The sequence below is a fragment of the Gouania willdenowi genome, chromosome 6 (assembly GCF_900634775.1).
Source record: "Gouania willdenowi chromosome 6, fGouWil2.1, whole genome shotgun sequence".
NCBI classification, from domain to species: domain Eukaryota; kingdom Metazoa; phylum Chordata; class Actinopteri; order Blenniiformes; family Gobiesocidae; genus Gouania; species Gouania willdenowi.
The window spans coordinates 42,398,922-42,419,630 of record NC_041049.1 but is presented as its reverse complement, the minus strand read 5'-3'; the positions used below and the strand labels follow the sequence as shown (position 1 = coordinate 42,419,630).

Below are 20,709 nucleotides of genomic sequence, written 5' to 3'. Positions count from 1 at the left end.
GTTTGTTCACCGGAAGTTAAAACTACTAAGAGGATGTCGCTTTACCATAGAAAGAAGCGTAGAAGAAGAAGAGCAGCAGTAGCAGTGTTCATAGAGGCAGGTTTGTGTTCTCCTGTGAATAATGTTGCTCTGTTTGCTTTGACTGACTTACATACAATAATTCTATACATTCTGTACGTGTTTGCAAATAGTCGATATAATGCTGTCAACATTTGCACTAATATGTGTCTTTTAAGTCGCATATCTGCAGCTTTGTGTTAGCTGTAGAAATGTTAACTTAATTCCGTCTCACGTGAGGGTCATCTGAGCTAGCTTGCATGCATTTTAAAACGCAAAGTTTATGTATTTAGTTCTCAATATTATTGTTAGCTTTGCTGGATGCATGATGATTATTACTCATTGCATGTATGAACTACAGTTGGCATGTTAAATCTTCACTTTTTAGCTCGTCACGTGTGCCTGTGTCATATAACTCTTACTGAAACATCATTTCTCTTTTTAAATAGACATAAAGTTGCACAGTCCTTCGTCCACTGTGTTGTATTAGCAATGTATGGACGTGTTTACGCCACCATCCTGCAGAAAGCCTCAGGCACATTGACCCTTAATGTGGCTGCTTCTTCCCAGGTTTGAATCTCATTATGATGATAATCATCCGTGAGTAATGAACGTCAGGATTTATGGATTCCTACTTAGAAAGTGTTGTGTTTATTTGTCATATTTCTGCAGCATCTCCTCCTAGCATTCCCCTCTCACCCTCAGTCTCACCTCTCATCCTGGGTTAAATCCAAGTCCATCCCGGGGATCTGCAGTGATGAGAAATCAGAGAACTGCTCAAAAAGTTGGCGACACTGCTCGACTCGTCAAGACCTAGACTTCCAGCTCAGCCGAGTCCAAATAAACAACATTTTGAGATCCAGCGAGCAGGTGAGGCTGTGTTTGAAATGGCACACTTCATACTACAAATATGATTTGGAGGATGAGCGTTAACACTGAAGTGTACTTCCAATTTTCCCAAGATGAATTTGGAACCTACCACGACAAAAACCTGAAGCACTCTTGAGACTAAATATTCCTGTTAATACTCCACCTTTGAAAGTTCTGAAAACATTTTAAGTGAGAAAGTGACCAAGTAGAATATCAACATGTGTTCATTTGATCCATAAAACTCACAAAAACACATTTAATTTTGGAGATTGTGTTACTGACAAAACTTCCTGTTAACTTCAAAACAAGAGCCCTATTTACAAGAGTAAATGAAAAAAACAAAAAAAAAACAGACTTGTTTTAAAAAGGCGATGTTTGATTTTTTAGTTTGAAGCTGATATAGTATACATTCAGGTATTTCTCACATACTCATTTTTTTTCATACTATCTAATGGGAACACACTACATACTCATTTTTTATGTCAGACTTAGTATGAATAGTATGTAAGAGTGTAGGAAAAAAGTCGATTAGACTATATATTGCTATATTTCACTGCAGAATGATCGTATCAATCTAAAAAACATCCAAATCGATTTTTTTTTCATCATGTTTTTAATGGAAAAAAACATTTAGTTGTGCTAACATCTGCATAGCACGTAAATGCCTGGTCACTAGGTGTCAGCGAACCACATCAGAACTTGTTAAACAATCTCACTCCTCAATACATTTTAGCTGAAAATGTATTGCACTTTATTTCTTAGACGTATGGAAGAGTTCTAGGGTCACAGAACAAAAATAAATAAATTGCAGGCTAAAAAAAAAAAAAAAACTCATGCACCAGGTAAAAAAAGTTGAAAATCAAAGTCAAGATTTTTTAGGGCCATTGAAGAAAAAAGATATCTGAGGTTAAAAAAAAAATTATATACATAATTGTTCATTATGCTGACTGTTTGTGCAAAATGCCTGGCAGGCAGTTTATGGAACTGGTTAAACTCATGTTAAATTATATGTGTATTTATGTTGTTGTTTTGTGTGTCATAGGTCACCATACCTTCCATTATCCTATTCATTAAGGATTTTGTAAACCAGGACACAATTTGACATCTTAAATCTTCTCCATTTTTATACAGTTGGCCTGCAGGTACAAGCAATCAGCTTAATGGGGAAAAAAAGTTGACATTGATTTTTTTTTACTTTTTTCTTAAAGTGCATGAATTATTTTATTTTTTTTTACCTACGATGTTTTTTTTTCTTTAGCATCGACATGAATTTTCTACTTTTTTTTGTTTTTCGACTTTCTTTCTGAAGTACATTTTTTTAGCCTCCAAATTTTTTTTCTTCTGTGGCCCTAATACTCTTCCGTACAGACCATTTTGTACTTGTAAAGGTGAAATTTGTAATTATTGATATCGTGATGTACAGTATATTGTATTGTTATAGTATAAAGATATATCAGGCTATATTATACGATGACGTGAATTGTATCGTATCATCAGATTCATGGCGATGCACACCCCTAGTATTACGTTCGTATGTTATTTCAAATACATCCTTGTTCTTTTTAGCTCAATACATGCTGAAAATAAATAAAAACATGAATCTGTTTCAGACTGTCAGCGTGCCAGAGTTTGATGGCAAAGCACTCAGTGTTGTTAGAAAGTTTGAGAGTAACCAGCTAGCTGCTAACACACCTAATGAGGACCGTCGCAGCGCTGCATCCTGCCTACAGGTATTCTCTATCCACACACTTTGTGAAACAGACTCAGCAATTATTCTCTTTCCTGTTGCATTTATTCTTGTTTTGTGTATTTCAGTCTAAAGGCATGCTTTTTGGAGTATTTGACGGCCACGGAGGTTGGGCGTGTGCTCAGGCTGTCAGTGAGCGGCTGCTGTACTACATAGCTGTAGCAATGATGTCCAAACATGGCTTGGAAGAGCTGGAGAAGTGCATGGAGCACGACAGGCCCGTGCCTCCCATCCTGCAGTGGTACAAACATCATACAGATTTTATTTACCGGGATTCTGCTTCGCTCTACATCGACCACCTTCGAGTCTTCTGGCAGGAGCTACTGGTAAACGAAGAGCACGATGAAGGCATGAGGTGAGAACCAGTCTGTTCTGAACAAATTTGCTTTTTTCCTGATCGGACCAGCTTAACTTGGATTTGAGCAGATTTTCACAAAATTCAGGAATTGATGTTGAAATTGTGATGATCCCCATCTGATCTTTTAAGTCAGCTGGTAAAATAAACTGGTTTGACGCAGCAGATCAATGTTAAAGCTTTACACAGACAGAGATGTCAACAATGTAGAGATATTTTCTTCTTATGAATTGTTGGTTAATTAAAGGTGCAGTCCACAACTTTCCGAAGTCCCTCCCTCAGAGGAGCTAACAGCTAAAGCCAGTCCAACAGCAACATCACAGTAATATAACATGCTGTGTTAAAAGCATAATACTGCAGCGCTTCTCTCTCTCTATGTGCACACACCTCAGCAGCAGCAACAACACAGTGTCACTTACAGCAACCCACACAGAGGCTGCTGCAAGCACACAAACAACACATGCACCACATAGTTCTAGTGTAACAATTACAAATCAAACATAATGTAAATCAAGCAGCAGTAATTACCTTTCAAGCAGAAACGTCACCAATTCCATCTTCTACACCTCTAGACCATACACTGTAAAAAAGACGGCGCTCCAGCCCCGGGAATGGGGCGGGGACTGTGTGCAACAGCTGTCAGACAGCCCATCAAACACAATTCTGATTCTGATTGGTTCTTTTTGCTCAGTCGGGGTGCATTCTGGCAATCTGCCAAAGGCTGTAGGAGCAGCAGGGGGGACTCAATGAGCCTGTTTTTTTTTTCACACAAACTACTAATTTCATGTAAAGCTGTCCTCATGTAGTGACAGCTTTAGCAAATATGACAAAAAGTCACTTTTAAAAGAGTAACGGACTGTACCTTTAACTAACTAATTAAATAACTAGCTAACTGTTGGTTATTTACAAGTGTAATGCTTGTAAATCTTCTGTAAGCAATAGATCAGACATTTGCAACTCACTGTCCTCCAAAGTAAACACACGAGGGTCAATGACTCATAAAGATTTTCACCGCATGATATTTCATAAAATGTTCATCAGTCAAGCTTTGCATGAATGTTATGATGGAAATAAAAATAGAAATACTTCTATAATCTTATACAGGATTATAATAGAACTAAAATGCGGAAAGAGTATGAATTTGAATGGACAGAGTATTTTTAAAGATGTTTTCAAAACTGCAGTCATGGCCTTTTCAACCCATAGAGGGCAGGTACTCTGATATTTTACAACAAAATATGACAAATTGAAATACTTTGACTAACATGTGGATTTATGAAATACTGACTTCCTGTATTGTCTGCTCTGCTGTATCTGTCATCTCATGTAAGTTGAGGACCCCCTCGAAAACGAGATGTTTCATCTCAAGTGGCATATACTCCAATAAATAAATTTCAAATTTCAAAACTCGAGGTGGGATTGTTTAAAGTGACAAAGTAATAAAGACATTCTGATTTATTTACTTTACCCTGAGACTTATTGACAGCAGATTGGCAGCAATGAGGAATAAGTTTGTAGAAATGCACAAAAATCACTTATTCTCAAAAACTCCCATGTGTTGTTAGTCCACAGGAGGCTTTGCACTGTGCGTTTAAGCGTCTCGATGCCGACATCTCTTTAGAGGCTCAAGTACCTCTTTCCAACGATTTAATGAGAAGTACCGCCATTCAGGTAACGCAGTAACTTCCATATCGTCTTTAAAGTCCCACCACGTTGACCCTCTCGTGTCGTTAACTTCCAGGTGGCTTTCGCCGGCTGCACGGCCTGCGTGGCTCACGTGGGTATGGATGGGATCCACGTGGCCAACGCGGGGGACTGCAGAGCCGTGTTAGGGGTTCTAAACGACGACGGCTCCTGGAGCGCCCTTCCTCTGTCACAGGACCACAACTCAGAGAATCAGGCAGAAGTGGAACGAATCAGAGCTCAGCATCCACCCTCAGAGAGACATTCAGTGATCACAGACGACAGACTCCTCGGAGTGAGTTTACAACTTATTTTAAGATCAAATAGGAAAAGTAACCTTTTTTTAAAAATGGTTTCCTCAGATTCTGATGCCTCTGCGTGCTTTCGGTGACATGAGGTTCAAGTGGAGCAGCGAGCTGCAGCAGAGCGTTTTAGACGCTCTAGAATCAGGAGTGGACCTGGACTCTCTCGAACTGTACCAGTACACGCCCCCAAACTATCTGACACCCCCATATCTGGATGTGACGCCTGACATCAGGTACCACAAACTGAGACCCCAAGACCGCTTCCTGATTCTGGGCACTGACGGATTGTGGGACGAACTTGGGAACGAGGAGGCCGTGAGACTCGTTGGAGAACATCTGAGTGGAGTTCATCTTCAGGTTTGTGTTCAAGATTAAAGTGTGATCCTCTTCAGTGCTACATGATGATAATCCTTTATGGCAAGGGTTCTCCAACCCCTGTGCCACGGCACAGCCTTGGTAAATTATTCAATTTCCTCTACTTGGTCTAAAAAAAATGTTTTAAAACAAATGCATTATTGTGTGTAAATATGACATCGTGCTGCTGTGAGCCCCTCCCCCTCCCAAAGCTCACAGTCAGCTTCACAACAGCTCCCGACCTCAGCTGCAGGTCAGAGCAGAGAGGAGACACAAAACAATATTTAATAGATTAAAGTTCTATTGTATGGTAGTTCTATCCATATTTCATGTTTTTTTTGTCCCTACCACGACATGTATCAAGTATGCAAAATATGAAAGATGACAAAATATTTTTTTTAGATTTATTTTGTATTCAAGACACTTGTATAAGAATGACTGTATATTGTTAATTGCACTTTTTAATCGTGATATGTTTTTGTTGTTCATTTGATTCCTATTAAAACACTTGCAGTAAAAGAATGACTGCAGATTGTTAATACGTTACAAATGTTTTTTTTTTTTCCAATGAAAAGATGAACCTTGGCTCAAAAAAGGTTGAAAAACATTGCTTTCTGTTTCCAGGCTCCAGTTTCTCCGTCTGAGAAGCAGCTGAGGTTGGGACAGATGCACAAACTGCTGCTGAAACGCAGAGCCCGGGCTTCACCCACTCTGGACAGCAACTCTGCCACCCACTTGATTAGACACGCCCTCGGCACCAGTGACTACAGAGAGCTGTCCCACGAGAGGTTGGCCTCCATGCTGGCTTTACCAGAGGATCTGGCTCGAATGTACAGGGACGATATTACGGCCACTGTGGTGTATCTGAACTCTGACCTCGTCAAACGAAGTCCCAGCTAGTTTCAGAGACATGATCTCTCATCTTTGGCCCAATAGTGAGAAACTGATTTTTCAACAAAAAGTTTTGTTTTTGAGTCATTAGAAAAGACAATGAAGGGAAATCTGCATAAAGCAATGGTTTTTAAACAAATTTAAATTTAAACTTTCTGCCAAATTTGAAGCTCTGTACTTATCATTTATTTTAAAATGAGCTGGTTTATAAACAGCTGAGGTAATGTTCATAAATGTGATTTTTGGGAACATACCAGAGTATTACAAAAGAGGATTAGGGCCACTGGAGAAAAAAAACAAAAAAGGGAACCAGTGGAGAAAAAAACATTTATTATTATGAGCTTTTTTAATCTGATTTTTTTTATTTTTTTTTGTCTTGATTTTTTGATTTTACCTTCTTTTTTTCCAGTCCTGCTTTATTTTCCCCCAGTAGGAGCTTGTAGGTGTCCTGCAATAGTAACAAATGAATATGATAATTTAAAAAACAACAGGACTGGAAAATAAATAAATAAATACAATCAAGACAAAAAAAAAGATTAAAACAAAAACAAAAAACTGACCAAAATGAACACATGATTTTTTTTAAAAAGTATTTTGTAATTGTGATTTTTTTTTTTTAGTGTGTGTGTGTGTGTGTGTGTGTGTGTGTGTGTGTGTGTGTGTGTTTGTCTTCCACTACTAGATCTATATTGTTTTTATTCCAGTGGCCCTGATCCTCTTCTTTAGAATATAGATCCTAAGTGTTAGATAGTAAATTGCAGGAAATCTATGACTACGTGTCATCTTCAGCATTTGTCAAACCGCCCCTGTGTAAAGCAATGACGATTGCTGCAGCAGGAAACAGCCACTGAAGGAAGAACTTTATTAAATCCAACAGCTGAAAAAAATTCCAAGACATTTTCAGCTGTGTCTTTTTGTATCTTTTATTTAAATTAATTATTAATTAAAGTGAATATCTAAGAATGTGTGCTATAAATTAACAGAAGTCCAAATCCACTTTTACAGAGATGCTGTTCAACTTTTAAAGATGTGATTGTTTACTTCTCTTTTACATTGAATTAAATATAATTACAAACTAAATATATTTTCTAATGAGCACAAACTCACTTTGTCTCGCTTATATTTTTTTGCGTAGATAATCGACTTTATTGTTGTTTACCTTTTTGTGAGAGGTTTTCTTTACCTTTGTCTTAACATTTCATTGTTGAGTTCTGTCAGAGAAATGATCAGTGTCGCTCACGTACTTAAAAAAAGAAAGAAAAACAAAACAAAGTGTTGTTGCCTTTTAAAAGTTGGTCTGACAAGTGAAGTTTTGAAAATAAACGCTACAGTCATGGGAGCTGAACTGATCTGTTTTGTAAACATTGTCTTCTGTGCCTGAAGTGAAAGATCATCTATTTTAGCTGAGTTTTACTCTAAACTGAGTCAAAGTTAAGTTTTATTCCAGATTTTAAAAAAAATGCCTTTTGATATCAAACCATTTACTGCATTTTCTTCTTCAAACACTTCCCAAATGGTCACCTTGGATTATTGGAAAAGGAAGGGAATAAAAAGCGGAAGCGTGTCCAACACACACACACACACACACACACTCGCCTGCATGGCTGTGAAGGCACCTGCTGTCTCCTCCATCTTTGTTTATTACAAAGCTTCAAAAGATAAAATCAAGTGGCTACTCGACGCTGATGAACACAGACCATCAGTGTTGTTGGGTCACGAACAGGTTTGTGCGTTTAAAGTTAATCTAAAGCTGGAAAAATGACAAGGAGCAAAATCATCTTGTGGATCTTCTTAATCAGTCAAATCCAGGTTAGTTTTACAATTATTGGAAGTTTTCTTTCTGCTTTTTTCCTGCTGGAGTGAAACCAACACGCCTGAATGTTGTCAACATTATTCATTTGTATTTAGTTTCTGGCTATTTTTGGTCATTCTGAACTATGATTAATATTATGTCGGCTCCACTTGTCCTTCAATTGTCATTCGCACATTTGTTTTTGGAATTCAGTTGTTTTTTACTTATTTATCTCTGTCCTACAGTTTTTATATATTTGCACCTTTTACATGCTCTGTATTTTTGTTTCTTTTTTGTTGTGTTGTGTTGTTGCAACAAGTAAATTTTCCCTCTGGGGATCAATAAAGGTATATTCTATTCTATGTTTTGGGCAATGTTGTGAGAAACATTGCGAACAACATTTGAAGCAGATCATGAAAATCTTTTTTCTGAAAGTTTTTCCTGATGGCAACTTTGATTTAGTCTCAGTTTCAGTTTTTTTTTTTTTTTTTTTTTAACAAATGTTTCCAAGTAATGATAAATACAATTAATTGTTTATTTTGACACTAAACTTGTTTTTTTTTTTTTTTTTTGTTTATGTCAACTACATCAACAAATATTTTAGTTAACTCACTGCTATTCTCTATAACAGATTATAATATGAATCAATTTTAAATTATGGTACTTTTATTCCATCTTTGTTTTCCGAAAACGTTTTGTAGGTGTTTGCATTTAAACTCCCTCCAATTTTAATCCAACACTTAGTGAAGTAAGTAGTAATGTTTATTTATACAGCACCTTTCACAGACAGAGGTCACAAAGTGCTGCTTTACATATCGGCTCATTCACACATTCACACACCAATGGGACAGAGCTGCCATGCAAGGCACTAGTCAACCACTGGGAGCAACTTGGGGTTTAGTGTCTTGCCCAAGGACACTTCAACACATAGACCGGTATAGATCAAACCCCCAACCTCTCAATCAGAGGATGACCCCTCTAGGTCTCTACCACCTGAGCCACGGTTGCAAAGCAACCACTCTTCAACCATTACATGGTTTTTATGGTCTTGGTCTTGACTCCCAAAAGTCTTGGTCTTGACTTGGTCTTGAGCAGGTCTTGGTCTCTGATACTGTGGTGTTGAGCACAGAACTGCTGTTTCTTAGTGTCTGACAGGTGAAGATGGAATCCAACGGAGGACAAAGAACAAACGCCTTGAAAAGATCAATAATACGTTCAGTGCCGTCTCTGATCACGTCCACGTCATCCAGTTTCCATTGCTGAGCACATCCAGAAGAATGAAAAGAGAGTGGGTGATTCCAGTTATTCATTTTCCTGAAAACGACAAAGGACCATACCCCAAATTCATGGTGAAGGTAAATGAGGGAAATATCATACATATTCATCTCATTTGTTTCCCCTTAGCCCTGCTTTACACATTATTTTGTGTGTGTGTGTGTGTGTGTGTGTGTGTGTGTGTGTGTGTGTGTGTGTGTGTGTGTGTGTGTGTGTGTGTGTGTGTGTGTGTGTGTGTGTGTGTGTGTGTGTGTGTGTGCGTGCGTGTGTGTGTGTGTGTGTGTGTGTGTTTCAGCTCAAGTCCAGTAACAGTGACAAAGTGGTCATAAACTATAAGATCACTGGTCCGGGGGCAGATGAGCCCCCGGAGGGTGTTTTCACTGTTGATCGACGGTCGGGGGTGTTGTATGTGACCCAACCACTGGACAGGGAGAAGAAACCAGTATACCCAGTGAGTCGCAAGGGTTTCATCTGTTTTATGAATTCAGGGTTGGGGTCAATTACAATTATCCATGTTCAAGTTCATCTCAATTACGATTACGGTTAAAGTAAATAAATTAAAATAAAAATTACAGTTACAATTACAGCCCACAAAACATAATCATTCTCATGTGTTAGCTTTCTGTTAGCATCTCTTATAACTGGTCAGTTTTGACCAATGTTTTAAATCAGCCGTGAAACACACAAAAAAATGTTATCTATATGTTAAAGTTTTTTCATAAAATTTACTTTGATCTCCTGACATGTTTCGACTGCCAACTGTCAGTCTTCCTCAGAGGCATCTGCTGATTGCTTTGATGATTCCTCATAAAGCGATCAGCAGACGCCTCTGACTGACAGTTGACAGTCAAAACATGTCAGGAGATCAAAGTAAGATTCCTGAAAAAAGTTGTCTGAATAGATGAAACCTTAACATATTATTAAAAAAAGACAACAATTTGTTTATCATCTCTTGGTTACCTTGTTAGGCATCTATTCAAATATTGGCATTAATATTTTTGGGTTGGGCATTTGAGTCTTTTTTTTTTTTTTTATCAGTATTGCAATTTTTTTTTTTTCAAATGGTAAAATTCTCGTCCAGAGGACTGACAGGGAGTGGGAAAAGTTAATATTAAACATATTTCAATAATTGTTAACTATGTGTAAGCCATAGAACTGTATCATGGTTATCCATTTTTTGCATTTAATTAAATTGTAAATGACAATTTATATAGAATTTTCATGCCAACTACAATTACAAAGTCAATTATCTGAACTAAATTGCAATTCAATTACAAATACAGTAGCTACATAATTTTCCAAGTGTAATTCCAATTCCAATATATGTACATCATAATTTTAATTATTTATCTATTTCACAATTACAATTATATGTGAGCCCAGCCATGTTTAAGACCCACTCGTTCATCGTTCTGTTCTGGTTCTGTGTGCAGCTGTGGGCCCACGCTCTGAATGAAGGGCTTAAAGCTGAAGAACCCATGGAGCTCATCATCAACATTATTGATCAAAACGACAACGCCCCACGCTTCACTCACAACACGTTTACTGGCAAAGTGAGCGAAAGTGCCAAACTTGGTATGTTTCCCTCTTTGAATTACAAAGATACAGTAAGTCTCTATGTTTCTAAGTGAATTGTCTTCAACAGATGACTCTGTAATGAAGGTGTTAGCTGTGGATGATGATGATCCATCCACGTACAATGCCATGGTTAGATATAGAATAATATCACAGGAACCAAGGCTTCCTAAAGAGCACATGTTCACTATAAACCCAGTGAGTGGGATGATCAGCCTGCTTTCTGCTGGACTGGATCGAGAGGTAATGTATCAATAACTATAAACCCTAACCTTTGCACAAGCTTTAGCTCACTCTTTTATTGTGTTGTGTCACTATTGTGGTCCAGACCCATGCAGGATACAAACTGGTGATTGAGGCTGCTGACATGGAGGGTAATGGGTTAACGACAACATGCAGTGTTACGATCTCCGTCACCGACAGCAACGACAACGCTCCACAATTCACGCAAACGTCTGTGAGTCGGATTTTTATGGAGTTAAAATCCTGTAAAAACCTTACAAACACATACAAAACATATTTGACTCACGACCAATGATTCACAAACTAACTCAGTGTGGTTTGCAAATACAAAATGTCATTCACAAGCTAATGCATTTAGTTTTGCAAATAAGAAATGTACCTGTCAAAGAAATACAGCATGTTTTCCACAAAATGTGCATCATCGAGCAAAGTTTACATTAATTTTATGATGGAAATAATAATAGAAATACTCATAAATCTTATACAGGACTATAATATGAGTAAAATAGGGCAAAAAATACATTTGAATAGATACATTAGATACATTTTAAAGATTTTTCAAAACAGCAGTCATGGCCATTCGCACCACATGATATTTTGACACTTTGAATAAAAGAATGCATTACAGATATCTCCCATCTCTGCTTTGTTTTTATCTGTGAATCTTCTTATTTGTCACCTTTTTAATTATTTTATTAAATTACTTCTGTGTGCATTAGTCTTTAAACCATTTTATAATTTTAACTTTTGTAAATCTCTTTAGCAAAATTCTGTGAATCACTTTCGATTACAATTGCATTTGTAAGAAAGGTGCTGTATAAATAAAGCTCGATTGATTAAATGATTGAAAGCATGCTGTATTTGTTTTATTGGTATGTTTCTTAATTGCAAAAGAAAATGCACGAGATAGTGAACAGTGTTTGCAAACCACACTGAGTTTGAGTTTGAATGGGAACACATGTTTTGTGTTTTTTGAAGTTTTGACGTGATTTTACTCCAAAGACTCTGTGAATGAATCAATCCAAGATTCTGTGTGTTTTTCAGCTGTCGACGTCAGTGCCTGAAAATGAAGTCGGAGCGGAGGTGACAACACTGAGAGTTACTGACAATGATGAGTTAGGTTCCCCCAACGCTAACACCAGATTCTCAATAATCGGAGGCAACAAAGGAGGGCAATTCAACATCACCACAGGCAGCAATAAAATGGACGGAATCATCACAACACCCAAGGTTGGAAAGCAACCCCCTCTTCATCAAAGGCTTCAAAGCAACTTTTAACGTGACTTCACAGAAATTAATTTTGGCGGTTCCTGTTGCAGGGGCTGGATTTTGAAACAACCTCATCCTTCACTCTGCTGGTGGCAGTAACCAACGACGTAGCGTTCTCTGAACCACTGCCCACCTCCACAGCTACGGTCACCGTGCGAGTCGAGGACCAGAACGAGCCCCCGATATTCTATCCGGTGGAGCTTCACGTTAGCATCTCTGAGGACGCTGCCATTGGCCGGTCTGTGGTCGACCTCACGGCTAAGGACCAAGACACAGAGAAAAAACAGAGTGTCACGTATGGACTCAAACAGCATATTGGAAAGAAAAGCTAAACTTTGCACACATCTCACGTTTTGAACCATTCTGTGTTTTTTCTTCCAGGTACAAACTGCACAATGACACTGCTGGATGGCTGAGCATTGATAGAAAAACAGGACAAATCACAGTTAAAAGCCCCTTGGACAGGGAGTCACATTATGTCAGAGACGACAAATATATAGTCCTAGTTTTGGCTTTTGATGACGGTAAAGACTGCTTTTCAAATAAATAAAAAAATACAGTAACACTTTACTTGAAGTTTTATACATATAGGCTGACATTACACAGTCATTATTATGACATGACACCTGTCATTAGCATGAAGAAGGTGTCATGAAGGTTGTCATTAAATTTAACATTCACCATGTTACGCTAAATCAACTTTTCTGTTCTTTAAACATCATAAAGTGTTATTAGGGCTTCATACACATGCCCTAAGTGTTTTTTTCATTGATTCCCTCAATCTTTAGTTAGAGGGTGATTTGCTCCTTTCTTACTGCAGGGTGAGCACAAACACCTCGCTCCAATTTGATGACGCGTTCCCACTTTGATGATGAATTTGACGCAGCACTGAGCTGGAGAAGCCGCGCCTCCAGGAAGCTCTCTGCCGTGATTGACATGTAAACAGACACGCCCACAAACTTGAGCATTTCAACGTATTTTCTACAGTCTATGCATGTATCGGTGAACGCCCCGCCCCCACGCTCTGTCTCGTGTTTATAAAGCAGCATTAGCCTGGCTATGGAGTGGGTGGGAGGAGGGCGGGCCGTCCTCTGGCCCTACGTCACTGTGTGGGGAGTAGGAAGTCAGTGTCCCGTCTATAGACACGCCCACTCGTGAATATGCATAAGTAGGTCAAATCAGGCCGTTTGTGTAGAGTTACTCAGAAAGTGACTTTTCAGAGGCTAAAACTCTGGAAAACAGGTGAGTTTGGGAAAATAAACCTCAAATACTATGTTTTTGGGGTTCTTAGAACAAATGGAGATGAGTGAAAAATAGCATGACATGAGACCTTTAAGTGTTGTTTGTTTCCCTAACCCTTCATTAACCTAACTAACCCTAACCCTATCTAGCCCCACTAGATCTCTTCACCTAACCCAAAAAATGCCAACATAGCTCCAAAGGTGCCATAATTTAGCAAACAACAATCAATAACAGCTTAATGACAGCCTTCATGACACCTTATTCATGGTAACGACAGACAATGACAGTGTAACGTCAGCCTTACGTATAAAACTTCAAGCAAAGTGTTACCAAATTTACTTAGTGTTAACTTTTGCTGTGTGACTAAAGAGACTCTCCCCCCTTGATACAGACAATCCTCCAGCCACAGGCACAGGGACTCTGTCTGTAACTTTGTTGGATGTGAACGACCACCTTCCTTTCCTCAAGCAGAGAAAAGCCAGTCTGTGTAACAAAGAGCCTCACCCCGCCATCTTGGATATAGTTGACCTTGATGGACCTGGTCACGCGGGACCGTTTTCTGTGGAGCTCCAAGGAGAAAATGAAAGAAACTGGACCGTCAGCACTGAATCCACGAGTAAGAAATCAGAATCCATGACAGCTTTAGTAGCGCCTCACTGCAACAGAAAAGGATTAGGGCCAATTTTGATGGAGAAAATTATTTTGGGCAAATCGAGAATAAAGTCGATGTCAAGATTAAAATCAAAATAGAACTGAAAATATAACATTGTGGTAAAAGTCAACGGTTTGCGAATAAATCTACGCAAGCTGTCAAGGGCTAATTCACCATATGACAACAAACAGCAGATTGTTGCCGTCTACAAAATGCAGTGTAACAATATATGCATTAAACTATACTTCAAAATTGGGTTTAATAACAGAGTTTCTTTCTTTTTTAGCTCAAACACAATATTGTAATCTCTTTAAGGACTTTAAAGAGATATTGCCAAAAACATCATCTGTTCACAAGAAAAAACAAGTGAAGTTTGGAAGAGGTGGAGCATTCAGTCCGTCTGTGGCTATTGAGGAGCTACGGAACCAGATTAGGGCCAGTCTGAAGGGCGACCGATCTTGTATATTGTGACCTGACTCTAGTCATGTTCTGTAGATTTGACTTTATTAACAAACCATTGACTTTCATCACAATAGTTTGAGTTTATTTTTGTATTTTCGACTTTAAAGCTGCAATATGTAGTGTAGTTTGGCATCATTTGGTTAAAAATCCATAATCATCTGTGAGTATATTGTAATCCAAAGTGTTCTGAATGGACAGTGAATCCTAACCCTAACCAGTGTAAATAAAGTTTGTAAATCCAGGAGATCTTTCTACAAACACGTGTGCTCCATGAGCTGTTTTCAGCGTTACTATTGGCTGCTCATCTGAAGTCAGGCACATTCATGGACCATCGGTAGTAAAAACGTAATGACGGACGTCCAAGCAGAAGTCTCCATCACAGTGTTAGACACAACAGTTACACAGCAAATCGAGCAAAAAAAGGCAGACCAAGGTGGAGAAGCAACTAGAAGCCTTAAGCACACAGGGAGAATAGTTGCTGCTTCCTTTCTTTGTTTCAAGTTAAGCTACTGACAATACCAGATGTTAATTCAGAACATATATGCATTCTTCTTCCTGCTACAAGTCAGTGTAGCTTTTAGCATGCAATGCTCACATAGGCTTGCCTCTAATTTGACCCTTTTTTGATCAACTGAATTTGTATGAATAAACTTCCTATTATATACAATTCAGGTTGCCAAGCAAAGGCTGTTTTCCTTCATCATGTTTTTCCACACTTGCCTGGGACACTTCACTTCAAAACACTTCACAACAGTTTAAGAGATACACTGAGGAGGAACGGATCGCTTTGTGTCCTCATTGATCCCCGTGACTGTGTACGGTCCGCCCCGTACACACACTGGAGAGAGTGTCAGAACAAAGAATGAATTATTTTTGCATTCTGGATGCGGAGTGGTGGTTGTCAGTCACAGCCCTCTGTGTGTGCTCTCTGGTGGGGACGAGCCGACGGTAGCAGCCGCTACAGAGTAATACGTACATTCATGTCAAAATCTCTAAAACACCAGAAAAGTCTCCACTAACACAAGATAAAGTTCATACATTTGTCACTAGTCCCTAAGGAGAAAAAAGTCACCAAGAGCGTTCAGAAAATATACCGGTAAGGGAGGTTGAGTTTTGATTTTGGTTTCAAAACAGAGCGGAGAGAGGATTCTACATACCGCAGCTTTAATCTTGACATTTTGACTTTATTCTTGATTTGCCCAAAATTATTTTCTTCATCAAAATTGGCCCTAATCCTTTTCCGTACGCTTCTCATATAGAAGTTCTCATCTTTATGTTTTCCAGATAATGTGGCAACTTTGGCTCCAAAACGAGACTTACCTCCTGGTGATTACAATGTGCTGATGAGACTATATGATGTCGGCCTGCTCTACCAGGACAGCACTTTAAGTGTGGAGGTGTGTCAATGTCAAGGTCCCGTCTCCACGTGCTTCATCCCACGTTTTTCCCCTCGGCCAGCCGTGTCTTCAGTTGTACCCTCGGTTCTTGGAGTGGTCTTCTGTCTCTTGTGTAGGTTACCAGTTTGTGTTCCGTGAGTCATTCCATGTCATTCAACAAATGGCCCACACACTTCGGGCTAAAACATTTCTGAAATTTTTACCAATTGTTCCGTGATTATGTAATATCATTTTCAACTTCCAATATCTCAGGAACTACTCACCATAGGAACCTTAAATTTGGTATAGTAATATAGCTCCACCTACTTTCTCAGAATATACACAACAATCCTTTATACATTCTATCTGGTGGACATGAAAGACCCTCAAAATTAGAAAAAGTGAGTGTGTGTTTGGGTCTGGAACATGTTTAGGCCTTTAGTGAACAACTTAACATATGCATCAGCTACCTGTAATTTATCAGCTTTGAGCTACTGTAGGTACATAGACTGTTCACATCACTAATGATTAGTCACATATATGCATTGTTTTTTGGGTGACACACTCCTGAAATCGTAAAAAAAATACTTCTTTTTTATTTTTATCTCTGTTTTAATTTAATTTATAGTATAAAGGTTACTCTTTCTTGGGATATAAAACAAGTTTTCTTTATGAGACTTCTTCATTTTTTTTTTGGATCCCAACTTCGGGTTTAATCACCACTTGTGCATATTAAAAATTATTTACATGAGTCTCTGTGTCTTTAAATCATTTATTGTTTATTCATTTTTCACCAGTAATATAAAAAATATAAAAATGCATCAGAAAAACATTTATTTTTGAAAGCATAATATTTATTATGAACAAATTTCTCATATTCTACATTTTCTCCCTTTTTGGGGTGTTTTTTCTCTTTAATACTTTGTGAGGTAGATCTTCTTGTGATTGAAGCATATGGTAGTATCTAGAAGGTACATCCCTCACTAAATTGGCCATCTCTCAAAAAGTGCTTGTTTGATCAAACTAAAAATGTACAGTGTGACTATTGAGTAATAACCAAACAACTGGTAAACATTTCAGAATTTTCTTGAGATGGAAGCACGTAGGTGTCCTGAAAATGTGTTGAAATGACAGAGAATGAGCCATTTTTCTGTTACACATTTCTCATTTGATTACAGCGCTGCTCCTGCTCGTTCTGTTATTGGTGAGAAGAAGAAGAAGAAGAAGGAGGGCGGAGAAAGAATTCCCGCTTCTCGACGACGTTCCTCGTGAAAACATCTTCTGCTACAATGAGGAGGGAGGAGGAGAGGAGGACAGGGTAGGACCAGCCAATGATATCGTTCTATAACTGCATTAGAATGTTGTCTCCGCTACCATTGACAAATGATTTCTTTGAGAAGACATCACAAATCAAATGCAATGAAAATAACTAAATGATCTGATTGACATTTTCAGGAAAAGTTTGGTGCATTGCATTGTGGGATGTGGAGTCCCGTAGACATAGAATCATAAAAGTGTTTTCCTTCATTCTTACTGTGATTTGTTGTGTTTATTCTCCAGACAAGGAGGACAGTGATTGGCTTGACTCTATTATTTATCTACTTTGTTCCCAGAATTCCTTTGATATCACCTCATTCTGGAAGAATTTAAACTTTTGGCCAGATGTGGATGTTTTTGTGTAAACCCCAAAATAAACATCTGTCGTTGTTTTGCCACAACTTTCAGTGAAAATACCAGAAATGTGTTGGGAAGTCACTTTTTGGGGGCAAACACAATAAATCACACTATGAATGGAGTAAAAACACTTCTATACAGCAGAGTTTCTCAAATGGGGGTATGCAATGCACTACAGGGGTACTAGAGAGAGAGAGAGAGAGAGAGAGTGAACAAATAACAAATTAAAGTATTAAAGATATTGGGTTTTACAATGTTTGTTTTAAGTAGAAAATACTGATAATCATAATAATGATAATGGAAATAACCTTGATTAGAACATGAACTGAAAATACAATGGTGAGTCTCGGTCCCACACTGGGGGGGGGGGTGTTGAAAAAAAAAAAAAATCTATTCAAAAGACACTAAATACTGTTTCATTCCACTTATTTGCAAATTGAGATTCTTTAAATGTGTGTTATAACTTATTTATTCTATTATCATTGTTCTCTATAATTGTGTTTTCATAGTATTCTGGGCAAAATGTTGCAGTCAGACAAAGGGGGTACTTGGATTCAGAAATAATAGACAGGAAGTACTTGGGCCCAAAAAGTTTGAGAACCACTGGTTTACAGGGTTCCACATCCCACAATGCAATGCACAAAACTAATTCAACAATGTAATGTGAGTGTTTACAGTGAAGATCAAAACAAACGTTCAAGTGGCAATTTCAACATGTTCTATCTTTGAAAAAAAAAAAACAAATGTTTGCTTTGCAGCTAATAATGTTAACCAATGACTGCTTTACACAGGACTATGAGTTGAGTCATCTGCACAGAAATCGAGATAACCGCCCTGATGTCCTCTGTACTGAAGTGTTTCCTTCAGATCAGAACCCCCCAGGCTACCGACTACAGATCCAAGCCAACGAGGAGATCGGAGGCTTCATTAAAGAAGTGTGTAAAGAATACAAATCTAAAGATCCAGTTAAGGATCTTCATGTGTGTTCATGTCCCTGTTGTGTTTCTGTAGAATTTGTGTGCAGCAGACAGTGACCCTACAGCCCCTCCCTATGACTCGCTCCTCGTGTTCGACTATGAAGGAGCCGGCTCTGAGGTGGACTCCCTGAGTTCCCTTAACTCCTCTGACTCAGACCAGGAGCAGGACTTTCACAGTTTGACACGATGGGGTCCACGTTTCAGCAAACTGGCCGACTTATACACAGGAGGGATCGGACAGGACGAAGACTCAGAGACACTGCCCGGAAAAACCGAATGGGTTTAAAATAGTTATTGTTCAAAGGAAATCCTTTGAATCTCTGCTAATTGGCCAACTTTTATCACAGCGGAGCCACAAAGAGTCCCATTATTGTTTATCAACATTCATGTCAGCATTTAGAATAACGACCAATCTGAGCATTAATACACGAGGAAACAAGAGTCATTTTTGTTGTTTTTTGTGTACTTTGCTTGTGTTTTTGTGTTTATTTTTCACTGTTGCATATCTTTATCATTGCTGTCTGTGTTTTCTTTGTTGTTTTCTGTTTTTGCAGTCATTTTCTGTATTGTTGTTGTCATTTTGCATATTTTTTTGTCATTCTGTTTATTTTGTTGTTTTGTATATTTTTCAGTTATTTATTCGTTATATTGTGTACTTTTGGAGAGATTTTGTGTATGTTTTTTGTAGTTACTTTGTGTGTTTAGGCTGTTTTTTAGGTGGTGTTTTTTTTGTCATTTTGTGTGTTTTTTTTGTCATTTTGTGTGTGTTTTTTTTTTAGTAATTTTGTCTTTTTACACCTGTAATGTTCCACTTCATGTCAGATATGTTATTTTCCATCCTTTCCATTATAATCTGACCTCTGGTACCAGTTTAGCAATTTGACCCCTAACATTCAGCTCATTGGTTATTTTCCGTCTCAAGCTATTTTATGTAAACTATTAACTCTCAAAGGCAGTTAAAACATCATTTTACCGTTTTGATCCCTGTTGGAGTTCCACAAGGTTTGCCCATAGGCTGCACTGGATTACAGCCACATTCCTCAAAATAATGCACATGTAAATTATTATCATATCAATGATATACTGTATATATTTTTTTTCAAACTAAAAAACATGTCTTAATGTTTAAAATGACAAATGAAGTTTTGTTCAAATTATTAATGATTTATTGTCCTGTGTGTATTCACTGTTATAATGTATTATCTAAAAAAGTTTTGAAAGTGTCTGTAATTAAAGGTGAATACAAGATGAAGTTTTTGTCTTTAATAAAACTACATTTTGGTACGTAATGTACATCAGAGAGTGACAACTTTTATCACAGTGAGGCCACAATACTGATTGTCTGATCAAAAGGCCACATTCTTTCTTACTATGAACTTAATATTTTAAGCACATTGAAATGACTTTGTTGTAATTTGCTCTATATAAATAAAGTTGCATTGAAAATTGTCAACATTCATGAACAATATTCATGTCAGCATTTAGAATAATGACCAATCTGAGCATTAATGTTATTCTGTACATTTTTGTTGTGTTATGCTCATTTTGTGTTTTCTTCGTCATCGTGTTTTTGGAATTTTTTCTGTGTAATTATTTTTTGTCTGTATTTTTTCCAGTCACGTACTGTATATGTAGTTTCTTTCTTTCTTTCTTTCTTTCTTTCTTTCTTTCTTTCTTTCTTTCACTGTTTTTGCGGGTGTTTCCATGCTGTATTTGTGTATTTTTATTTAATTTATTTTTTTGTCATTTTCTGTATTTCTGATGTTTATTGTGTCTTTTACTGTCAATTTTTGCAGTGATTTCTGTGTGATTATTATTATTATTTTTTTTGTCATTTTATGTATTTTCCAGTTATCATGATATCATTTTCTTGTCCTTTGTGTATTTTTCTGTAATTTTGTTGCTTTTTT

At 37.7% G+C, this 20,709-nt stretch overlaps 2 protein-coding genes across 3 annotated transcripts; both read left to right on the top strand.

The window, feature by feature from the left end:
- On the top strand, nucleotides 1-6,824 carry pdp2 (putative pyruvate dehydrogenase phosphatase isoenzyme 2). 2 transcript variants are annotated; one of them, XM_028449396.1, is made up of 9 exons: nucleotides 1-100; nucleotides 507-627; nucleotides 730-927; nucleotides 2,538-2,657; nucleotides 2,743-3,029; nucleotides 4,595-4,700; nucleotides 4,771-5,007; nucleotides 5,075-5,374; nucleotides 5,996-6,824. In XM_028449396.1, exons 2-9 carry the CDS (start codon nucleotides 550-552, stop codon nucleotides 6,269-6,271), a joined length of 1,602 nt encoding a protein of 533 aa, XP_028305197.1. In that variant the 5' UTR covers nucleotides 1-100; nucleotides 507-549; the 3' UTR covers nucleotides 6,272-6,824. The 2 variants fall into 2 exon arrangements, with proteins under 2 accessions (XP_028305197.1, XP_028305198.1); XM_028449397.1 differs by having other exon boundaries at nucleotides 28-96.
- A 99-nt stretch (nucleotides 6,825-6,923) lies between these two features.
- Nucleotides 6,924-19,278, top strand: LOC114464813 (B-cadherin). Its single transcript, XM_028449388.1, has 14 exons — nucleotides 6,924-8,071; nucleotides 9,200-9,409; nucleotides 9,625-9,780; nucleotides 10,763-10,904; nucleotides 10,975-11,147; nucleotides 11,233-11,361; nucleotides 12,192-12,377; nucleotides 12,467-12,711; nucleotides 12,798-12,940; nucleotides 14,050-14,274; nucleotides 16,057-16,281; nucleotides 17,327-17,466; nucleotides 18,614-18,757; nucleotides 18,834-19,278. Exons 1-14 carry the CDS (start codon nucleotides 8,021-8,023, stop codon nucleotides 19,083-19,085), a joined length of 2,421 nt encoding a protein of 806 aa, XP_028305189.1. The 5' UTR covers nucleotides 6,924-8,020; the 3' UTR covers nucleotides 19,086-19,278.
- Nucleotides 19,279-20,709: the final 1,431 nt, after the last annotated feature.

Excerpts from the sequence above, each read along its gene's own strand:
- pdp2 (XM_028449396.1), top strand. The coding sequence starts at position 550 with ATGTATGGACGTGTTTACGCCACCATCCTGCAGAAAGCCTCAGGCACA. Across the intron at positions 928-2,537 it reads TTTTGAGATCCAGCGAGCAG|ACTGTCAGCGTGCCAGAGTT; the intron begins GTGAGGCTGTGT and ends AATCTGTTTCAG. Across the intron at positions 5,008-5,074 it reads CAGACGACAGACTCCTCGGA|ATTCTGATGCCTCTGCGTGC; the intron begins GTGAGTTTACAA and ends TGGTTTCCTCAG.
- LOC114464813 (XM_028449388.1), top strand. The coding sequence starts at position 8,021 with ATGACAAGGAGCAAAATCATCTTGTGGATCTTCTTAATCAGTCAAATC. Across the intron at positions 10,905-10,974 it reads GAGCGAAAGTGCCAAACTTG|ATGACTCTGTAATGAAGGTG; the intron begins GTATGTTTCCCT and ends TGTCTTCAACAG. Across the intron at positions 12,378-12,466 it reads GAATCATCACAACACCCAAG|GGGCTGGATTTTGAAACAAC; the intron begins GTTGGAAAGCAA and ends TTCCTGTTGCAG.